The 22,600-nt window shown below is 36.0% G+C and overlaps 1 protein-coding gene across 6 annotated transcripts; it reads left to right on the forward strand.

The window, feature by feature from the left end:
* The first annotated feature begins 564 nt into the window (after positions 1 to 564).
* LOC110796942 (uncharacterized) lies at positions 565 to 21,254 on the forward strand. Of its 6 annotated transcripts, none has more exons than XM_022002036.2 (23): positions 580 to 1,026; positions 2,589 to 2,651; positions 2,971 to 3,079; positions 3,160 to 3,235; positions 3,354 to 3,459; positions 3,591 to 3,653; positions 3,737 to 3,796; positions 3,893 to 3,997; positions 4,922 to 5,032; positions 6,763 to 6,804; positions 6,950 to 7,060; positions 7,137 to 7,324; positions 8,996 to 9,264; positions 9,350 to 9,471; positions 9,572 to 9,614; positions 9,708 to 9,799; positions 9,943 to 9,991; positions 10,673 to 10,743; positions 10,833 to 10,952; positions 15,937 to 16,037; positions 19,706 to 19,751; positions 20,538 to 20,647; positions 20,852 to 21,254. In XM_022002036.2, exons 1-22 carry the CDS (start codon positions 907 to 909, stop codon positions 20,610 to 20,612), a joined length of 2,142 nt encoding a protein of 713 aa, XP_021857728.1. In that variant the 5' UTR covers positions 580 to 906; the 3' UTR covers positions 20,613 to 20,647; positions 20,852 to 21,254. The 6 variants fall into 6 exon arrangements, with proteins under 6 accessions (XP_021857731.1, XP_021857728.1, XP_021857730.1 ...); XM_022002038.2 differs by having other exon boundaries at positions 3,591 to 3,632; XM_022002037.2 differs by having other exon boundaries at positions 581 to 1,026; positions 3,160 to 3,226.
* The last annotated feature ends 1,346 nt before the right edge of the window (positions 21,255 to 22,600 follow it).

Raw genomic sequence — 22,600 nt, forward strand, 5'->3', positions numbered from 1 at the left:
AGGTTACCAAAGAGAATTTCCCAAAAAAGAAAATAGAAAAAAACCCGGCATCTATATGCCACATCATCCCCATAGGCCGCTAAAAAAAACAGTGATTTGTTTAAAATTGATGGGGTATAAAAGTTGATTTATTCATCTACGGAGTATAATCAAAAGTCAATTTTTTTTTTACAAAAGGTGTAAAAATTGACTTATTTCCATCAAATGTTATTTTTATTGAAACTGCAAACGGTAAAATACCCATACCTTACACGAGATACAAAACTAGTACCCGTACGATTATATGATGGCGTAATTTTTTTTTTTTTAATAGGTAAGAAGAAGGGACCCTAACTGAACCGGCACCTAGCACAGGTTAACCCGTCCAGCTCCGCAGGTCATCGCTTGAGCCACTCCCAAACATTTCACAGTTAATGGGGTTCGAACGTGTGACCTCCAAGTCACCAACTCCACCAACTTAGGTTGGTTGATGGCATAAATGTCATATCAAATTCAAAAAGAAAAAAAAAAATCGCAAGTGTCACATATACAAGTCACGTGGAAATGTCATTGAGTGGTTATTGTGTTTACAATAGAGAATTGCAAATGTAATTTCTCAATAGAAAGACTTGCTGAGAGAAAAATAAAGATCACTGGAGCTGGAAAAATACGCTGTTAGCCGGAGACCAAAGAGAGAAGAAGAGAGAGAAAACCAAAAAAAGTGAGCGGATTTCATCAGTCATACACTTTCTTTATTGAAATCATCGATCCAATCCCTAATTCTATTGAACAAATGATTGATCATATTCATAAAAGTAGAAATTTCATCTAATTTCTTTTGAACTTTTACCATTTTTGGTGTGTTGGTGCTGGATTTTTGGAGGAATTTGGAAACCCTAGATTCCTGAAGAATTACTTCAATTGAAGATGGCAAATGGGGAATTGCCTGAGAAATTTGGTGGATTGAGTATTGATAATGCTAAAGATAATAGTCTATTTCAAGTTATGAAAGCTGTTGAAGCTGCCGAAACTACCATTCGTCATCAGGTTTATGTCCTCTTTCTCTTTCTTCCTGTTGTTGTTTGTAGCTAGTTGTATGGTACCGAATATATTTATTAAACTTGTCGATTTTAGAAATTTGAATGGTTAGTTAGCTCAATTTGTTATCATGGGTTTTGTTTTTGGTTTAAAGTTTTTGTGGGTAGTGAGAAATTAATGTGAGACTGGTTAGTTTAACGTGATTATGTTGTTATAATTATATGTTCTGTATATTGAGGAGTAATGCAAGGTTAACCAGTTTGGGGAAGCTTTTTAGTGATGTTTGTTAAGTAAATGTTTTCGTTGACAATGGGTGTGATTTAAGCACTAAGGAATGGGGTAAGGGACTCACAGATGGCCGCTGTTTTGATTGTTTTGGAATTTGTCATTAATCTAATGGAATTATTAAGATGACTTGTAATACTGGTTGGTGTTTTAGCCTAGACTCAGAATTTTGTATCTTCCGGGTCTGTTACTCATGGTCGTATGAGGAACTTTATTTCAAATAGTTAATCTTGTAGTTGTTGATCAAGGTTTATGATCTCCTGTTCTTAAGCTTTTAAGCCATCATTTTATCTGAATCTTTACACACTTCATTAAGTAACTCTTGATATCGTCTAGTGAAATCCCATAGTTATATCACTATGTAAATGTAGATGAGTCTTACTGGTGAGTCAAATCGGGACCAGTCTCTAAAGTGTTATTTGTTCGAGAATTATCATTATGGATTTAGGTGTTGTTGATTCCGTATAAGTGACATGTCTCCGTAATAACGCTTCCTAATCATTAATTTCGAATGAAAACTGTGTAAACCTAGAACTCTAGAAGCCTCGCTGATGTTAAGAAATGTGCTTTTCTTTTGAAATTTTGGGACGAAGACAATGTTGCAAAGTAGTGTATGAGAGATTTCTGTTTCTCATTAGTCAATTAGATTGGCTTTCAAGGGAAAGTTACAACCTTGAGGGAGCACTTGTTGCTAATCCAAATAAAAAATGCTGTTCACAATTTCTCATGGATTGTTTCCTTTATTTGAGATGTCGACATGATGTTATATGTGGGGATTCGATTGCAACTGTCAAATTCGGATCTCATCATCCTGCTCTTTGAGTCTTTGATTCCAAACTTTGTCAATGGTGCATATACCTCACTTGGAAGCGTGGGAGCTGTCTGTTCCAGTTCTTTGAGCAAGCTTATATCCACTGTGTCCTGTTTCTTTCAAGGCGTCTATGTTACAAAGTGACAAATTAATCCAACTTTGGTTATTCAAAGATAAACTTTAGATGCATGTTTCAGGTTTTCTGGCTTGTTTCCTGTCTTCCGTAACGTGTATGTTCCGGAAGCTATTTCTCAGACACATTTTATGGAAGGGTTGAACGTATGTATTATATATTCTCAACTTTTTTTGTAATGTTGTTAACCCTCTTGCTATTGTTCATCGACAAGATGAAACCTTAACTCCGGCTACATTTACAAATAGTGCTGATTATTTACTCCCTGAATTGCTTAGTACCTGTTAGTTTTTTATGCCTGTTTTCTTGAGTCATGTATGTTTAACATGAGTTTTCTAATAGGTTGAAGAGAACAATAATTTAAGGGCAGAGCTTTTGAAGAAAGAGCAGGAACTTGATAATCTTGTGAGTGTTCCCAGCTACTTAATCTTGCTTGTTGTAGTTAATCGTGAATTTTGCCCCCTTTATTTTCTTTGTAGATTGCCTATATAGAACAATTTTTAAGCAGGAATTTTCTCTTAAGACTCGTGAACACTCCATTTTGATGTTATTAGCATTTATTATTTCACTCCCTTTTTTTGTATTATGCTTGTATGCTTCCTTTATTATTAATTACCCTTCATGCTCCCCAAGCTTTAAATGGATCTGCCTGTAAGCATGCAAGGTGATCTGTCATGCTTCTGAAATGGTCTGACTTCATTGTATTTGTCCCCTATTTGGGCAGAAACTTGATAAGCCAACAGCTCAGAGGTATTACTCAGTTGGTCCATCTGATGGACACATACAGGGCACAAACAGGGTCGATCAAACAACTCAAGTATTTGCTACATCAGGTATTGTCTCTCCCTTCAGACTTAATGCAAAACACAGAGGATGTGGACTGTGGAGTAATGGAGCTTAATCACACTTCCAGGTGGTCAGGCTGCAGAAAATGCGAACTTTGCCCATTCTGCATCACCCACATTACACTCTCCGGGCAGGTATCTCATGTATGCTTACAGGCTGAACTTGTGATTTTGGGTTTTAATTTCATTTCTTTTGCGAATGTGATACCCAGTGAAGCATATTCAATTTTATGTGCTGTAAAATTTTCTCTCATTTATTCAGGTTCTCAAAGAATGGCGAATATGATTCCAAGTTGTCCAACACTGTTCAAGTAGATAGATTGATGACAGTTACTGAATCAAATAATCATAGCAACCTTTGGAAGGAGGTTTTTCCCCTAAAAGCTTTCCTCTTTTCCCTGCCATGTTTATGGGATTGAGTTGCACTGACCACATTTTTGTTGTTGTTGTTGTTGTTGTTGTTGTTGTTGTTGTTGTTGTTGTTGTTGTTGTCCCAAAGATCAGGGAGCGCGAAGAAGAGATCATTCAGCTTCGGAAGCATGTAAGTGACTATTCCATAAAGGTATGCAAATGACTTGCCTCGACCTTGAATCTAATCATACAAAAAGAAGTGTTTTTTTATTCATTTATTTTCCGTTCTTGCAGGAAGCCCAAATACGAAATGAAAAACATATTCTAGAGAAGCGCATTGCTCATATGCGAATGGTACAAACTTGATCTAGTTTTTTTTCTTTTTTTTTTCTGTTATGATTTTGTCATTGGATACTGAAAGTCATAAGCTTCATTGACTGTTGAATATAGGCATTCGATCAACAACAACAAGATCTAATCGATGCAGCCTCCAAAGCTCTTTCTTATCGGCAAGATATAATAGAAGAAAATGTACGCCTATCTTATGCTTTACAGGTAAAATCTTTTGTTGAAATAGATATTTCTTATTTTCTAGTTATGCTTTACGTAAATTCTCGACCAGTTGTTTTGGGATTTATTGATTTTGTATTGTTGTTGTATTTGATCCTTTATGTAGTGGTCAAGCCATGTAGATGACCCTCTCTTGTATCTAGGTTCTGTTTGGCTCTTTTGTTAAACATGTTGTGTGTGTCATGCAGTTTCTCTCTATTTCAGCTTTTAATCCTCACTTTGTGGAAAAAGTCTTTTTTTTTTCTTGGTACTTACTCGCTCAGTCAAAAACCTTCTAAATCATTATCTTGTCAGTCCTGGAAGATGTAATTCTTATGTCATGTTCAGGGACGAAGCCAGGAATCTATCTTAACGGGGGCCGTATTTATTAAAATAATAGTTTCATTCATAAAATTTACCGACGTTAATTATTTATACAAAAGCTCATGTTATCTCTATAAAAAAAATTTGAAATGGAAAATTGAAAAGAAAATAAACAAATAAGAAATGTTTGTGCACAGCAGCAAACTGAAGGAGAAAAGAAAGGAAGGATGAAGGAAAAAGGGAAAACACTAACATTTTGGGTGACAAGGGATTCGAACGCAGGTTGTGTCGTTTGTAAGACCTATTCCCAACCACTACAACACACCTCAATTCATTGACATTAAATCCTCATATTAATTACATATAGGCTTCCAGAATGTTGACAGGGGCGGGGCCCCCTTGGGCCCCAACGTAGCTTCGTCCCTGGTCATGTTGTACCTGTTTTATTTTATTATTAATCCATTTTCGTACATTTATGGGTTACACCATTGGTTGAATTGTTGAAGTATTAAGATGGAATAGCAGCAGTAATTGTGTATAAGATTTGATTGTTTGTTGAATCATTTCTATTCAGATGTAAGGGGTTTGACACCATTGCCTTTTCAGGATGTGCAGCAAGAGAGGACAACTTTTGTGTCATCTTTGTTGCCTCTTCTTGCAGAATATTCTTTTCAGCCGCAGGTTTCAGATGCCCAGTCTATTGTAAGTAGCGTCAAGGTATGTGTGTGTCCTGATCATTTCCTGAAAATGTTAGCTTTTTTCTCTTTGATCAAATTCTAAGCTTTGCCGACTGTTAGATTCTTGTTGACTATATGTGCACTGGCTTCTATGGAAATTTTAGTTGTACTTGACAACAATGTGGTTTTCCCTAAAACTGTTATCTTAACAATTATGCTATTTTCATCTTTTTGTCTTCTTAGCTCCCACTTCAGTAGATCTATTTTGTTAATATCATGACTGTGCTTAAAACATAGAGATTTTTGTGTGAGTCTGCCTGTCTAATAAAGATGACATTTGACAATTTTAGGCAGGTTCTTACCAGTTACCATCATAATTGAAAATCCTTATGGCTTTGATTGCCCTTCTCAGTTTCCTTTGTTTAAACATATCACCATTACCTGGGGCATAATACGAGACACTATCCGGACAGAGGATTCCTACAGGGTATATAGGGGTCTTTGCCTTTTTGGTAACAATTGTAAGATGCGGAAGAGGAATTGTGAATATTGTGATGCCAAAATCAGCCATGCAGTAAACTTCGTGCAATGTTGTCTGATTTCTGCCTTTTATCTGGACTTCTGTGGCTCACGTAAGGATGTTTTGGGTACTTGCTTTGTAATTTTCAAGGGGCCGGTAGAATAACTTATGCGTAGTATATGTTTAGGGGGCTACAGGATGTTAGCAAAATCCAAGGTAATTTAGTATCTCTTGTTTTTTTTATCGTTTTGCTGTATGGTCAAATATACTCATCCAGTTTTTATACTTACTTAGGGTTGCCTCTTTGTAAGATGATGTTATCAATGGCTCAAATGGAGATTGTGACTGCAATATGCCTTTATAGGTGAAGGAAAAGTGTAGTAGGATCATTGTTCACAACATCGTGGTCCAAAGATGGATGTGCAGAGATGCATGTGTTGAGGTGGATGTGAGATAACACGAGAAGATATAGAATCCACCTTGAAAAGTCTTGCAGGAGCATTGGTAGTTAATTATCAGGGATAGGAGACAGTGAATCAAGCTTGGTGTTTCGAACATGTCTAACGCGAGAAAAGAGAGTCCGAACAATGGAGGTAATAAAAGGACAGGAAAACGAAATTTGATCTCAATTGAAGTGGTGAAGGGACATGAAATAATTAGGTCTTGAGGAGGATAAGGACTATATTACGTTGGATAGAAATGAGGAGATTAGTGGAGAAGGATTGTTGTGACTTGTGAGTGACTCATGAGGATGACATCTTGGTCAGTGTAGCCAACCCCTTTCCTTTGGAATTAAGGTTATGATATTGTTGTTCTCTTTAAGGGGCTATATTGCTAGAACTGGAATTTTTTCGAAAAGAGAATCAAAATGATCAAAGAGAACAATCAGATGTTAACTTATGGTTACTGTTTATTTGACTAGTATGATTTTATTTTTCGACGGAGGGTGTGGGTTGCGGAGGGAATACTCACATAGGTTGGATTTTGGAGAGTGAATACATTTATTACATGAATAACAGACCTGTCGGTGTGCTGAGCATGGTGACTCATACAATTTTTTGCAGCACCATATTGGCTGCAACAAAGCTGTGTTTGTGTGTGTGTGTGTGTGTGTGTGTGTGTGTGTGTGTATGTGTGTCCTTTTGTCCCCTCTTATACCTGGAAGGAGTTAAAGGGATAGCAGGCCCAACTTAACACGTCTGCCCTTTTTCTTGGTACTGAAAGCGCGTTCCATCATTGGCTGTTTGCAGGTCCTCTTTAAACATCTGCAGGAGAAGTTAATCATCACTGAGGTAACCTACACCTGTTTTCCTTCAGGATAGATAATTTAAGAATATCCCTATCTTTCTTTAACACGATATATAGCATTTTTCAGTGTCATATTTTATAAATGCACCAAATAAGAGGTTTTTTCCGTTGGTTTTCATGTGCTGACAGGCAAAATTAAAAGAGTCTCAATATCAACTGACACCATGGCGCTCCGGTGGGACTAGTCCTAACTTCGTTGCCCAATCCCCTGAACATTCCAGTGGTGCCGCACTTACTTCAGTATGATCACACATCTACTTGTCATTTATTCCATGATGTCAATTTTTGTTTCTTAACATCATGCATTTTCTATCAGAGCAAAAATGGGCTAGAACTTGTGCCTCGTCCGTCATATTCTCCTGCGAACTTGGCAAACTCTGATGGTCAGATTGCTGCAGATTGGAATTCTAGAGGGCAGCATGCTGTTCAAGCTGGTACCAGTGCTGCTATTGTACAAAATGCAGAGTTAAACAATATGGGGAGGTATTCACCTCTTGTAAGCAGGTGAGCCTGCTCAAATGAAGATTGCCACTGAACTGTGAACAATTACAACCATCTCTTTAGTTGGTGGGTCCTGTTTTCATTTGAAAATTCTGTTGGTTGATTTCAGGGCATCTCTGAAGTAAAATTGTTATAGCTATCAAATTATAGCCATCAATAAAAGATGTTTTTTTTATGTTGTGTTTGTTGTTGAAAGGCAAGGATTTTACTTGGCTGTTAGGTATATGCAGATTGTTGTCATATATAAAGTGAATTTTTCTGGTGTTTATTTTGCTTCTCTGTGCTATAGTGTCTATGTTTGACAAATATAGACTTTTTGTGTCAAGTAATGTTCACCTCTAGTGGCTTTCGTTCTTTCTTTGTTCTTTTCAATCCTTATTGTGCTTTTCAATCCTAAGTTTGGATAGATAATTATGCTAACATATCATTACTACTTGTTTATTTGGGTTCTTCCTGCAAGTCTGCAACAGCTTCTTATTTTCTTTTTCGCACAAGCAGAGCACTTACACCAGCTTTTTTGTTTGTTCCCTAATGGGTGCTCAGTATAATAGTTTATACTTCCCAAGAATTTCTTTTTTCTTCCCATTCGTACTCTTTGCTATTTCTCCCTTATTTAAATAATTACACCATTCCGCGAGATGGAACTCTTATATCGTTAAACTTTTACCTAGCGACATTGGCATTGGTTAGGGATGAGGTTTGGACGTGCCCATACCTCTAGCAGAAGGATCCACGCCAAGTTGTTATTGTTGTTAATATTTATGCTCTGTAGTACTCCAAAACTTATCCATAAATATATATTAAATAAAAGTACAGTTATTTTAATTCATTTTTATTGAATGTATTACAAAATTAAGTTTCTCTTTGAAAATGAAGAACCTTTTTTTTCTTTTTTGTTTTGTAATGGCAGATGTGTATGTGGATCCTTTATTCATAAAATACAGTTGTAGTCTTGATTACTTATCATGTTATCAATACAAAAGTAGTGCAGTTTATAGTATGGACTTATTAATCAGCTTGACACATTAAATTCTATGTTCTAAATTTAGGTTGTGCTAAAGTGAATATGTTCTCATAACTGTTTAGGAGTTTATGTCTTCTGAGAACAGAAAGCTTAGTCTATATTGTTATCTTATGTAGGCTGACTACTTCTTTTACAAGGAAAAATATTTCATTAGAACTTAGAAAGAGGACAAGGTGTCCTCACAAAGAAACTTTATCAAAATTACAGATTTGCCGAATTCCTCTGCATTGCCCCCTACAAATAATCTGGGAAAGCTCCAGCCTCCTTGTCTAAAAAGCTAACAAAGTCACTTCACCCCAAAGCAAATCACGCATGATAGTAACACTTTTAAAAGTCGGCCGTTTCTTTCTAGTCAAATACACCACAAGATTGCCGTTAGTGCATTTCGCCTAAGCAACTTCTTCTCCTTGGCCCTACCAAAACCCACCAATTGAATCTGTAAACATGTGAGCAAGCAAAGGACATATGCCCCGTCTTTCGATATCTAGCAGCCATAGCAGCCTGTGATCTTATACTTGTATTCATGTATCATACTATTTTGGTGCAATACGAGTATATGAGGCTATGTTTTGTAAATATCTATTTATGGTTTCATCTCTCTTATTTACTTGCATAGTTCGCTTAATTGTTTGGCTCCTATTTGACCTTAGGGATTCAGATGCGTATGATGCGCCAACACAAGTTGCTTTCAGCCGTGAGGAATTGCATGCTACACATAATAGGCAGGTCAAATTTAAGGATCCTGTCAGTAGTTCTGAGGTATATGGAGCTGCTGCAGAGGGACAATATCAGGACAATGAAGATGCTGGGACTTGGGGTTCAGGGACCCCTCCTTATTCCAACACACTTGAGGATCCTAGTCCTTCCTATCCCTATCTTCAACCAGTTCCTGAAGAACCTTCATCTTCTTTCTCCGAGGGTAATCTTTTAATGGTTTCCTTCTGAGATTCACGTTCAGTGTGTGTGGTGGCTTATGTATATATTTCTCGCATTTGGATATGCAGGTGCGGATGATGACCCATTACCAGGAATAGAGGACCTTCAAATATCAGGTGAACCTTATCCTGGGCGAGAAATCCAGGCGTGTGGCTTTTCTACAAACGGAACAACCAGCTGCAACTTTGAGGTCCTTTTGTTGAGAACCTAATTTTTGAGATACAAAGTATAATATTTTGAAACTTGCTTTGAGTTTATTTGTAAAAAGTTACTTGTTTGATGCTAATCAGTGGGTGCGCCATTTGGAAGATGGATCTGTGAAATACATAGATGGTATTGTTGCCTTATCTGCATTATTTTCCATTGTTCATTTTGTACCCAATTTTTCTCTATTGAATTGGGAACTCATGAACTTTTGAATGTCAGGGGCAAAACAACCGGTCTACCTCGTCACAGCTGATGATGTGGAGACGTATCTGGCTATTGAAGTCCAGCCTTTGGATGACAGAAAGAGGAAGGTAACGTTCTGATTCGTTGTTTCACTGCAGATGCTTTGGTACCTCGTTTAGGCTGATGCTCTTAAGATTTTCAATTCTTCATTATTTCTTTCTTTTTTTTGTTTTCCCCCTTATTTTGTTTTAATCCTTTGTGTAAATTGCAGGGGGAGCTTGTAAAGGTTTTTGCTAATGAGCACAGAAAAATCACTTGCGGTGAGAATGTTATTGTTGTTACTTTAACTGTGTTAAACATACTGGTCCTATGCGGTCTCTTATTTTCTATTCTATAAATGCAGTTTTCCAGGCCCAATACCAAAAATGACGTTGATAGGATGTTTCCTTATTCTTCGGAATAGTTATTAATTTGGTCCTTAACCATTTTTTTTATTATTGAAGGGGGAGGGGGTGTACACCACTACACCTACTAAAAGTCTATTATAAAAGGATAAAATAGGGCAATAAGCCCGTACTTCAGCTGATGTTAATGGTTCTTGAAGTACCACCAAAGTTTTCAATTGTATTTGCTAAATTGAACAAGACAACGGGAATATTCTTTTTTTGAACTTGTTTATTTTGATGTTTTGTTACATTGTTAACTAAATTGTCACTTTTTTGTAGTTTTTCATAATTTTTCTTTTTACAAATCTCTATTGTTTTTCCAACTACAGTGTATTAATGTGTGTGTGTGTGTTGGGGGGGGGGGGGGATACAGGATTATGCCAACGAAAATTATAGCTTTCTCTCTTCATACTGGAGAAATATTTAGTAAATCATAAGACTTCGACATTATTTTTACAAAAGCCACAAAGGGACTATCAATTTGTTAATTTGGAGTAGCTGCATTAACTATAAATATTTTGTATAGGTAGCTAAAGAGTTATTTTTCTGACACAGATCCTGCTATGCAAAGTCACATTGAACAGAACTGGCGGAATGGTCATGCCTCATATAAAGTATCGGTGTCGGTATGGCTGCCTCTATTCTTTACCTCTTGAAGTATTTGTTGAATTGTTGTGCAACCTGAATTGTAAGATTGCCGGTTTAACTGTTGCAGACAGGTTATCTTGACATATGGGAGCCAGCTACTTTGATTATTAAGCGTGAGAGTTATAGTATCAAGGGAAGTGGATCTAGCAGTCTTGCTGTCAATGAGAAGTTTTTACCAGGAACCACTGTATGTCTATTTTCTTGTTATCTATGATGCATGTGTTCAAGGTTTAGATAACATTCTCAGATAACGCAAAGCTTGAACTCTTGAAGACGTGTTTCATTAAAAACTGTTGATTGGCAAGCCATTTGTCTTGCCCTATCAGCTATGCCATTCGAGTTATCTATATACCTAGCTATCCTGCAATATTTTGTAATGTACAGTTCCAAATGTCAAGTTAACCACTAACCATTCATATGATCTTGTGATTGTTATGTTATGTTATGTTATGAAGAATCAGTGAATTGTCCTGAGAAGTTGAATTCAAGGAATAGCAAATTAGTAAACGATGAAAGAACTTGGGAACTACCTTTTATATATCTTTTTACATATTTTGAATTGGGAGTTTGGGGACAACCGGTTTTTGGTAAATGTTAATTTTGGGTTTGGAGTTAGGATAGAGGGAGTATATAAGAGGAGCTTCCACTTATATTTCTTGTTATTGATATTCGAAATATATCCTATCAGCAAGCTATCTCAGTGTGATATCTGAAATCTAGAAAATAGATGATGTCATTGTAAAGGACTTATACTTTGGGCAGAAAAATAATGGCATGAATATGTTTAATTTGATTGAAAGATGAAGAACACTAAACTGAGATACAAAAGTAGTGACTTGAGGCCACCAATCTCCAAGGGTGAGTGACTTGAGGTCACCACTCTCCAAAGCCTAAACTTTACTAATTTTTCCACATATCCCTCATAACCTAATGTGTCACTATTTATAACCATTCTACTACACTTACCTAATTTGTCTTCTACCTAATATTACTTCCTACCTATTATTATGACGTCTACTATTTAGTTCATTACAATACCGACCCCCTAAACTTCCACCTTGTCCTCAAGGTGGATAGAAATTTGCACTGACTTCTCGGCACAGACAACAATGATCCTTATCCCCCTTCTTGCGGCCCAAATTGAGAGCGAGTTGCTGAATGAATTGCAGCTTCCCATTGGTGAGAGTTGATATATACTCAAGGTGCTTAAGCATGGAATGCAATTGCAGCTTGTCATCTTCAAAATTCTGCTGCCACTTGTTTTGTAGCACTTGATTGGTAATTGTCAGGATGATGGCCATTAGCTTGGATGTGAAATAGAAATTCAGTACTTGGTCATGAAATAGTATGGAATTTTGGTTTAAATGGGTGGTGTAATTGAGATGGTAAGTGTAAAGCGAGTACGGGTCGGAGGGAATGGTGTTCGGGTTTGGGTTGTGCCAAAATGAGCTGGAAATGTAAATTGGGTTGGGTTCGATCTTGAAGTTATGGGTGGAACTGGTGTGAAATGGGTCTTAAGCTCATAAGCCCAGCTGTAAACTTGTCCTTATTAAAGGTAAATTTGGGCTCAAAATGAACAGGCCCATTTTCTTGAACTTTGTTAGCTGTATCAGTTGCATGTGGCCTAAGAACATTAAATTCAATTTTACTGCCATCAATTAGGCCTTTTACCATACTAACCTTACTAGCATCTTCCACATTAGGGTTGTTCATCAAACCAACGAGCAACTCAGCAAGGTTTCTCCCACACACCACTCTTTCTGAAATACTATGGAACTCTCCATTAATGCGCCGCCCTCCACCACCGGTCACATCTCCGGCGAGTTCAAGTCTAAAACAACCACCCTTCACAATTAACCCTCCTCCACCTGAATTTGTTGCTGATATTTTCTTCCCTTCGCCGTTATTGTTTTGGCCACCACCAACACTACAATTTCCGGTCATACCACCACTACCGGTGACTTCTCTTCGACCTTCACTGTCAAGAAATCCTCCGTGTGAGCTACAACTTCCAAACTTATCTGGTAAGAGACAACGAGATCTACCACTCAAATTTCCTCCGGCGAAGAACCCTGGGCCACCACCAGATCCAGCACCCCCAGCCCCACCACGGTCAAACCCTTCTCCTGGTGGCTTCTTTTGCAGCACCCATACACCTTCAGATCTTCCACTGTTCGAACCCCTCCCTTCAAACTGGTCTGATAAAAAACCTTCACCCCCATTTTTCTCCACCCCCCTTTTCTCTTGTACAGCCTTCACCTCCGGATCTACATAATGTTCACCCTCTCTCATTTCCTTAATTTCCTCTTTAGTTTCAGTAAACTTCTCTTTGATTTCCTTCAATTCTTGCCGAAACGAAGAAAAAATCGGAGATAGACCTTCCATAATGTTTTTCACGAATTCTTCCTTGCATTTTTGGAATATCTCATCCCACTCCTCCTTGAATTTCTGATCAGATTTGCTTGACTCCATTTTTTCTCCATTTTTTTTTTATTTTTTTTTTATTTTTTTTTTATTTTTTTTGAAACTCGGATAATCAGATCAATAACCCTCCCAGAACTGTACCGCTCTGATACCAAGTGTAAAGGACTTATACTTTGGGCAGAAAAATAATGGCATGAATATGTTTAATTTGATTGAAAGATGGAGACACTAAACTGAGATACAAAAGTAGTGACTTGAGGCCACCAATCTCCAAGGGTGAGTGACTTGAGGTCACCACTCTCCAAAGTCTAAACTTTACTAATTTTTCCACATATCCCTCGTAACCTAATGTGTCACTATTTATAACCATTCTACTACACTTACCTAATTTGTCTTCTACCTAATATTACTTACTACCTATTATTATGACCTCTACTATTTAGTTCATTACAGTCATTCTTTTAGAGGGATTTTATATCATATAACCCTGTGTTTTAGACATTATCATTTTATTATTTCTAAAATAGTCCCCACGTTTGGACCTCCATAAATTTCACGGAAAAACCAACACTGTTATACTCCATACTTATTTAATATTTTATCCCTTTACATAGGGGATGGCTCTTGTGAGAACACTTCCTTATGTGTGAACATACCCTACGTTCTACATTAGGTGATGTTCTAAATTTTATTTCTTGTCAAAAGGACTCCATTAAAGCTCCATACTAATATTCAACCAAGTTTTTCACAAATTTAACTGAACTCTTCATTCAGTTTTCTGAAATTCGAGTTGTATATGTTGAATTCGTCAAGTACAAATTTAATTTTGTTTCTCTCTCCTCTATTATACATTTATACTCATTTTCTCTTCTCAAAATATCCGTTTTCCTTCCTCAAGTAGACTCCATTAAAGCTCCAAGGTCAAGTTCAACGAAGTTCTTCACAAGTTCAACAAAATTATTCATCAAAGTTTCTGAAATTCGACTTAAGGATGAATTCGATAGATATAAGTTCAGTTTCGTTTCTATTTCCACGAGAAGATCTACTTTCTCTAGCTAGAAGCCAAGAATGAGTATTCTCTTCAAATCAGCTCTATTGAAACTTCAAGCTCAAATTCAACAAAATTCTTTAAATATAATTCAACAAAGTTCTTTGAGTTCAACGTGATTCTTAACAAGTTTAACGAAATTCTTCATTAATTTTTTTGAAATTCAACTTATTTAGGTTGAACTTCATGTTCTAAAATTTCGTATTTCATGTTCTAGATTGTGATATCTCATGTTCTAAAATCTCGTACTTCATGTTCTAAATCGTGACAGTTCATATTCTAAAATTTCGTACTTAATGTTCTAAACTGTGACAATTCATGTTCTAAAATTTATTGATTATTTGTTCATCAAGTTATAATTTAGATTCTTCTTTATTTTTCATCCTCAATTATGTGAAATTTGAAGCTCCATTTTTTCTAGTCAAGAATATTCATTCTCTTTCCTCAAATAGAATCCACAAAATTCTTTAAATTGAACTGATCTTAACAACACATCATAAACATGATTGAATCAACTACTCTAATGATGGTGAAAGAAGGAGATAAAAACATGAATGATTGAATGAAGGTCTTTTTCTTTGAATTAAAATGAAAATTTGCTCATTCTCGTTCAAATGTAGAAGATTATATGCAAGTATTATAACAAACTTTTGAATAATTTAAAGATTGAAGACGAATTTAATTTGAAGAAATGTGTGAAATTTGAGAGAGAAAATGGAGGTACTGCTGTTGAAGTTTAAGTATGGTTTATTTCATGTTCTGAAAAAACATACAGGTGCTCTTAAAAACATACAACATGCTCTAACAAAACATACAGCATGTTCTAAACAAACATACGGCATGTTCTAAACAAACGTACAGCATGTTCTAAACATATATACATCATGTTCTAAACAAACACACATGTTCTAACTTGGAGAAAAATCTGTTTATTTACAACTTTGTCGTTAATGAACGCGGCTAATCACGTGGTTACATCCCTCCTAATCCAATGGCCTAGATTCATTCTTATAAAAGTAGTGTACTCACACAGAAAGGTGTGTTCACAGGATCATATATCTGGCAACGTTGGAGGCTAAACTGAAAGTATTTTGATAGATCTCTCTCAGATTACCCTAGACAAGGATACAACACCACTAAGACCTAATGTGGCACTCCGAAAATGATACACAAGCACTCAACTATAGAAGATTTTAAAATACAATAATTAGATTTATGGACATCTGTGCAATATGGGTTCACTTAACTGCTTATTGTTACTGGTTTTGGCTTTGTACTGGAACAAAAACTAGGCGAACAAAGCATTGTAACAAACAGTTGGCGTCTTTGCTAGGTGACAACCATGTATGATCCAAAAATGTTGTCAGCTGTTTAATGCCACCATTTCCTAGAAGTTTGAGAAGTTATAGATAAATAGATTCTAATGTCTCCTAATGCATTTAACAAATTCCTATGCATATTTAACAAAATGCTATTACTGTAAAAAGAGAATTAAAAAACATGCCTGCTGCCACAGAACAATATAAATGTAGTGCTCCATTTTGCTTGTTTATTGATTAACGAAGTGACAGTCTCATTAAGATGAAACTTCAAACCTAATCATGGCTTTCTGACTTGTGTATTCTATGATTAAGATCGATTTTAATTCCGTCAACCCCCATTCTGTGCATTCATATGTGTTGATTTGTACTTTATGCAGGTAACCATTACTCACGGGCACCTTCTCGAGTTTTCTATATTTAGTCCCAGTGAGGTTGTGCATCTCATGCGAGCTGAGAATACCATACAAGACATTGCGAGGTATTGCTGCATAGTTCTCGTCTTCTCATAATAACTGCAAAAAGGGCTCTATTTTTTAATTACTTTTGATACAAAGGCAGGATCATTATATAATTAATAACATAAGTAGTTTAGTACAGACTAAGGAGATTTATCCTCCATAAATACAGCCGAGATATACCCAGGTGGGCTATCTTGAAGATGTCTTCTTTATACTATCATTTTTTGAAATTGGGTGCTTCTGCGGTGAATAATTGCTATTATATCGTACTATGCTGACTTTTAGTCTAGTTGTTGACTAGGTAATATGGTTATTTGACTTTATTTTTATTATGTATCTGGATTTCAGAGAGGGTTTATGGATCCATCAGGTTTGAGTGTATGCACCGGTGGAACTAGTATATATATATATATATATATATATATATATATATATATATATATATATATATATATATATATAGTGGGGGGCGACCGGGGGAGTAACTGGAAATGTTTTATATGTCCCTTTGTATATTCTTGTAGAAATTGGGTCAGTTAGCAAAATTGTTATAAAAGTTGGCACCGTAATGCCACATTGGTATAAAAATCATCAATGGTGACATATTGGTATAAAAGATAACAACCAGCGACATATAGGTCTTTTTTTTTTCTTCTGCATGTGATGTTCTATTTATTTTTTTAGCTAGTCATCAAGGGCATTGTTTTCGTCATAGATAATGTTGCACTACTACTCTTGCTCTTTTAGTTTAAAAAAATTGCACTATTAATCACTATAAAGAAGGAATTGAGTATATAGATGCAGAAATCGGAATGGAAAAGTTCATTTTAGTTACCTCGTTCCCGGTTGTAATGCCCAAAAAGATGATTGAAAATGTCCGTAATTAACCCCTTTTCTCTTCTCCAAAACTAGTATACTATTTCACGATTCTCATGACTCATGGTGTCCTGTTCTCAACAAATTACTTGTCTTGTTGAGACGAGAGACATAAAACTATTCACGAAACCATGTAACATTCTTTGAGTTCCTTCCATCCCTTTGTTTCCTTTGAAGATCTTTTTTTTCTTTTGGAGTTTGTAAAAGGGCCTTGGAGCTTAAGCGCAAAGCGAAAGCGCAGGCTTTTTGTAGGCGAAGCGCACTCAGAAAGAAATAATAAAATTTCAAAAGTTCAGAAAAGATGGAGAAAATATGGAAAGAAAAGATGAAAAAAAAAAGAGAAATGGAAAAGATGAAAGAAAAATTCAGAATCCGATTGGAGAAATCCGGCTGCGAGAGAAAATTGCACTAGAGTTTTCAAAAACCTCCCAAATATTCGCTTTTAAAAAAAAAGAAATCACTTGATACTTTAAAAAAGAAGATTAGAGTTTTATTTTTTATAAAAAAGAAGGGCCTGTTGTACCCGGTCCAGACTACAGGAAGTGCAAAAGCGCTAAGGAAGCGCTAGTATGTCGCTAGGCTTCGGCTGGCAGAAGCGTTCTTCTGTGAGCTTCCGAACTTCCAACGCTTTAAGCGCGCGCACTTTTTAAAACTAAGCAGACGACATGCTTAGGTTAGTGAAAGTAGAGAGGACAAGACCCACCTAGATCTCCCTAAGGAAGCCCCATTCAACTGTGTCATATGCTTTCTGAACATCTACTTGAACATGCATCATCTAGTTCTTTCTCTTTTCATGTACGTCTTGACCAAATCTGGGCATATGAGAACATTATGTAGGATACTCTGCCAGACACGATAGCCCCATGACTCTTAGAGAGTACATATGGCAGCACCAACCTAAGCTTCTCACACAGAAGCTTTGTAAATCACAACATAACAAGAGATGAGGCTGAAGTCCCCCACAGTGCTAGGGATATCCACTTTAGGAATCAAGGTCACACATGTGACATTAAGCTCCTTAAGGATTTCCTCTGTCTTGAAGAAGTCTAAGTCAACAGTGCAAACATCAGCTCCTATTATGTCCCACGCTGTCGTAAAAAAAAAGACTATTATACTCATCAAGCCTTGTCATCAGGTATAGAGAAAATACCCCTTTTTTACTTCCTCAGGAGCGAAGTTATAATCCACCAGTGCTATTTTATCTTCCAACAGTTTAGGACCTTCGTTCAATATTTTACCCGTCATCCCACATCTACTGCCATACAGCTATCCTATAAATTCCGGCAAAAGTCCAGGAAATTTGTCGTACCTCTGCTAGCACCATTTTGAATTGCATGCATCCTATTCTTGCATCCCCTACTCTTAATGCTTTGGTGGAAGGTCTTGGTAGTTTCGTCAACCTCAACCAGTCGAAGAACCTCAGCTTTTATCTCAAGAGAAGTCATGAGGTTTTCATGAGCTTGGTTATACTGTACAGCTGCACGTTTCTTTATGCATGCCAGTTCATGATTACCAGGGTTCTTATGGATATTCTCTTTACATGCTTCTGATAAGCCGGAGTCACAATAGCACAGACATCACTAACCCTTTCTAAGCTCATGCTTCAAAGATTTAAACTTATTCAGAACTCTATAGTCTATACATAGAACATCCATCGCCATTCACCTTCTACCCTGTCTTAACCCACAGAAGCCGTAGGGTATATGCGAAGTATTTCATGGCAGTGATCAAAGTCACCCTCTGTTAATTAATAGACCTCAGCAGTAGAGAGTAGATCACACCACTCTGAATTTCCCATTACCCTATCGCTCATATAGAAGACCCTAGCCTTTCCTTCCTGTTTGTTTGTCCCGCGAAGAATCTCGGAGAAAATTTCTCAAACCAAAATGGCCAATAAACTCTCTAATGTGCTGCACGAAATATAATCTAACAGAGCACACACCCTCCTGACCCAGAAGTTGGATAAACCAGTAGTACCCTGCAATCCATTTCATAACTCCGTTTTTCCATTTTTATCATTAACATAATAAACAAATGTGCAGAGGAATCACCAGTAGCAGGAGTAGCTAAACAAAGTACATACTCAGGAAACTCAGCAGTACATGCTAGTATAGACACATTGAAAGCAGCTGGTCGCCATGCCACCACAATCCGGTGGGGAAGCTGCAGTTTGTAAAACCCTCCTGGATTTGAGTTAAAAGCAAAAGGAAAAAAATAAGGGGGGAGAGAGAGACTCCCTCCAAATAAACTAAAGTTCTTTAATTGTTGCTGAGTTATATAAATTTACCTTTTTGTTGATGTGGTTATTTTAAAGGATTTATGTCGGTTAATGCCTTAAAAAAAACAGTTTTTGTAATTTAACACCTTACTTAATTTTTATTATATTTTAACACCTTAAAAAACAAAACAAAAAATTGAAATCGACACCACTTAACGATTTCCGTTAGGAAAAACGTTTGTTATTAACTATGCTATAGTTCTCAAGGCATGATTTGATGCTAGACAACTCCTTCATATTGTTTGGAACTATAACATAGACTTAAAAACCAACACTTTTTCTAACGAAAATCGTTAAGTGGTGTCGATTTCTAAATTTTTTTTGTTTTTTAAATAAAAATTAAGTAAGGTGTTAAATTACGAAAACTGGTTTTTTTAAGGTGTTAGATGACAAAAAGTCCTATTTTAAATACTTATGTGGAAAAGTGAGGTCTTTGAACTAACTATTTATAAAACACATACCCATTTAAATTAGAAATTGGTTATTTATTCGGTATTACGTGTATATTAAGCTATAATTTCTTGGGTTTTGCAGTTTAAGAGATACAATAGTCCTCACCCTGAGATTGTTCATCATGAAGGTGTGCTTTCCCTTATAACTTGGCTACGACTTTATCCAGTTTATCTGTGCGTTATCTTTTATGGGTATTTTTTTATATATATAATGTGTTACACAAGGAAATTGTTTTTAGACACTTCACCTTTACTATTACCATGTTCAAGCTTTTATAGAAAATATAACTTTTTCTGGAACCATATGGTGGCTATAGTAAGCCACTGCTAGGTGATTGGGATTTAGCATGTTTCCTGTGCCTAGCTTTGCTGACCTACTCTGATAGAGCTATCGCCCTCCATAGTAAGCTGTAGAAGTGATAATATAAGTTTCAATCCTTATTCTGGCTTAGAGTGTTATTTCCTGCTTTTGTTGAAAACTGGCTGCATCTATATGTCTGTCTGTTCTGATTTCTATTTGATCTAGTAGTACAAGTAGGGCTATGTATGTAGCTGTATACAGTTTCTGAGCATCCTGATTTTCAATTTTCATCCGCATTTGTATGTGATCCTTGATTTTTGATAGACTCTCTTCAAATTATGAAGACAATATTTGCTATTTCTTACCTTTTTAGTAGTGGAAAATGGGAAATGATAGGCTAGTGCAAAACTGTACACTGATCATAAGCTCCATTGTCAAGCATTGTTGGATGTGATATCACATAATATTTACGTACTGATATACTAACAAATCTAGTTTAAATATGATGACAAGTCTATCTCAACATGCATGAATAAAATAAATTACTAGTTTATAGTAAATATAAGGCTTAGCAAAACTGCTTTCAGACAGTTTAGCTTCTTGAATTTTGCAGTCAAATTTGACCTCAGAAGATGCATATTCAATCAATTATCCAACAAAAACAGCGCCTCTGCAATTTCAAGCGTAAGGCTGAATATATTTGACACTCGGACCCTGCCATAGGTGGGAACCTTGTTCATTGGGTGGATGATTTTTATTTGAATTTCCCGACATACCATTACTGTGCATCTGTTTTGTATATCATCAATGAGTTTCTGCTTACGGCCTTCGTAACTTTATCAATAAGTTTTATATATATACAATTGAGGCCTTCTGTGCAATAATCAAGTAATGTGAATGTTGACAATGGTTAAGCTTCTTCAACAGGCTATGCAGAAAGGGAAAGGAAAGAGGAGGAGGACGTTCTTTAGCAAGTGATTGATTTTTTGTATTTGAGGTTCTCTCTCCTTTTTGGTGTAAAACAAAGAAAATGGGTAAAAAAAATAGAGTACTCTCTATTCAATTCAGGGTAGCAGGCTATTGTGTATGTGAGACAGTAGAGAACATAGAAAGGTTGAGTAATGTAAGTTATAGGTTATTTAGAAATGTATTCAATCCATTCTTCAATTTTTGGTGCATATTTGCATTGTGTTGTTGGTGATCTATCTCGAGGGGCTACTCAAATCTAGTTGTATTTAGGGGAAGCAAGTGTCATGTATGCTTTGCTTGCTCTCTCAAAAACAAAGATAATGCATGTATATATACATTGGTTTTGTAGGGTGTTTTGTCATGTATTTGTTGCAGAGGACGTGAAGAAACAACTGCAGGCATGAAGGATATATGTAACTATTACGGAGTAGCTTTTTTCAGAAGCATTTATCGTATTTTGGAAGAATGACTTGATTTTTGAATTGTTCCTTACTTCCTTATCCTTATGATGGTTAAACTTGATCGGTCTGTTTAATACGAAGTATTTGGGTAATCGGCTCAAGTTAAGAATGACAAGAGTTGAGCGTTCATATTTTCGTAGGAAACAAATAGTCACATAAACAAAATTCTAATACTTCTATGTAATAAGAATCCGGAAAGCTAATGGAAATGTGAGCACCTTTTGCCATTTTTTGCTATTTGATTGTGATTTCCTTTCACATCATTGCCTACGCCGTTCCTACATCAATACCAACCTACATTAACACTTGTATGAAAATAACACCATCGCGAAACTATATACTTACATAGCACAAATCACGTTTCTATACGTGTTCTTAACTTAGATCACTATACTTACACGTGTAAGTAACTTTTAGATTAATCCCATCTAATCTAGTTCGAAGAAAGGGCAATAAACCTTTAATTACTTTGAAAGACGTACATTTAAAATATTCGACCTTCTGATTTGAACAAAGCAGGTATCACGTACGTGTCTCCTGTGAGACTAGTTACATCATCAACTTGATGGTGTGACGAGCGCGAAATCAATAGCGTATCTCTCCTAAAACTATATAAAAAAAAGTTACAGATCTAAAATATAAAAGTAACATACCTAAACTAAAAAAGTATCTCCTCTAAAATTATAAAAAAAAAGTAACATGTCTAAACTATAGAAGTAACATACCTAAACTAAAAATGTACCTCCCCTAAAACTATTCCTTATAAAAAAAAGTAATATGTCTAAACTATAGAAGTAACATACCTAAACTAAAAAAGTACCTCATCTAAAAAAAAAAAAAAAAAAGTAACATGTCTAAACTATAGAAGTAATACATAAACTAAAAAGGTACCTCCCCTAAAACTAATCCGTATAATAAAAGTAACATGTCTAAACTATAGAAGTAACATACCTAAACTAAAAAGGTACCTCCACTAAAACTACTCCGTATAAAAAAAAGTAACATGTCTAAACTATAGAAGTAAATACCTAAACTAAAAAAAGTACCTCCTCTAAAATTATAAAAAAAAGTAACATGTCTAAACTATAGAAGTAACATACCTAAATTCAGAAGTGTGAACTGGTCTCACCATTAGTTGATGGTGAGGACAGTCTCATATAAGAATTTGGGCGATGATACAAAGTATAAACCTCCTAGAGTTTAAATTTGCAGTTCCATAATCCGTGTACCATTTGTGTGACTACTT

Source organism: Spinacia oleracea, chromosome 6 (genome assembly GCF_020520425.1).
Source record: "Spinacia oleracea cultivar Varoflay chromosome 6, BTI_SOV_V1, whole genome shotgun sequence".
Taxonomy (NCBI): Eukaryota; Viridiplantae; Streptophyta; class Magnoliopsida; order Caryophyllales; family Amaranthaceae; genus Spinacia; species Spinacia oleracea.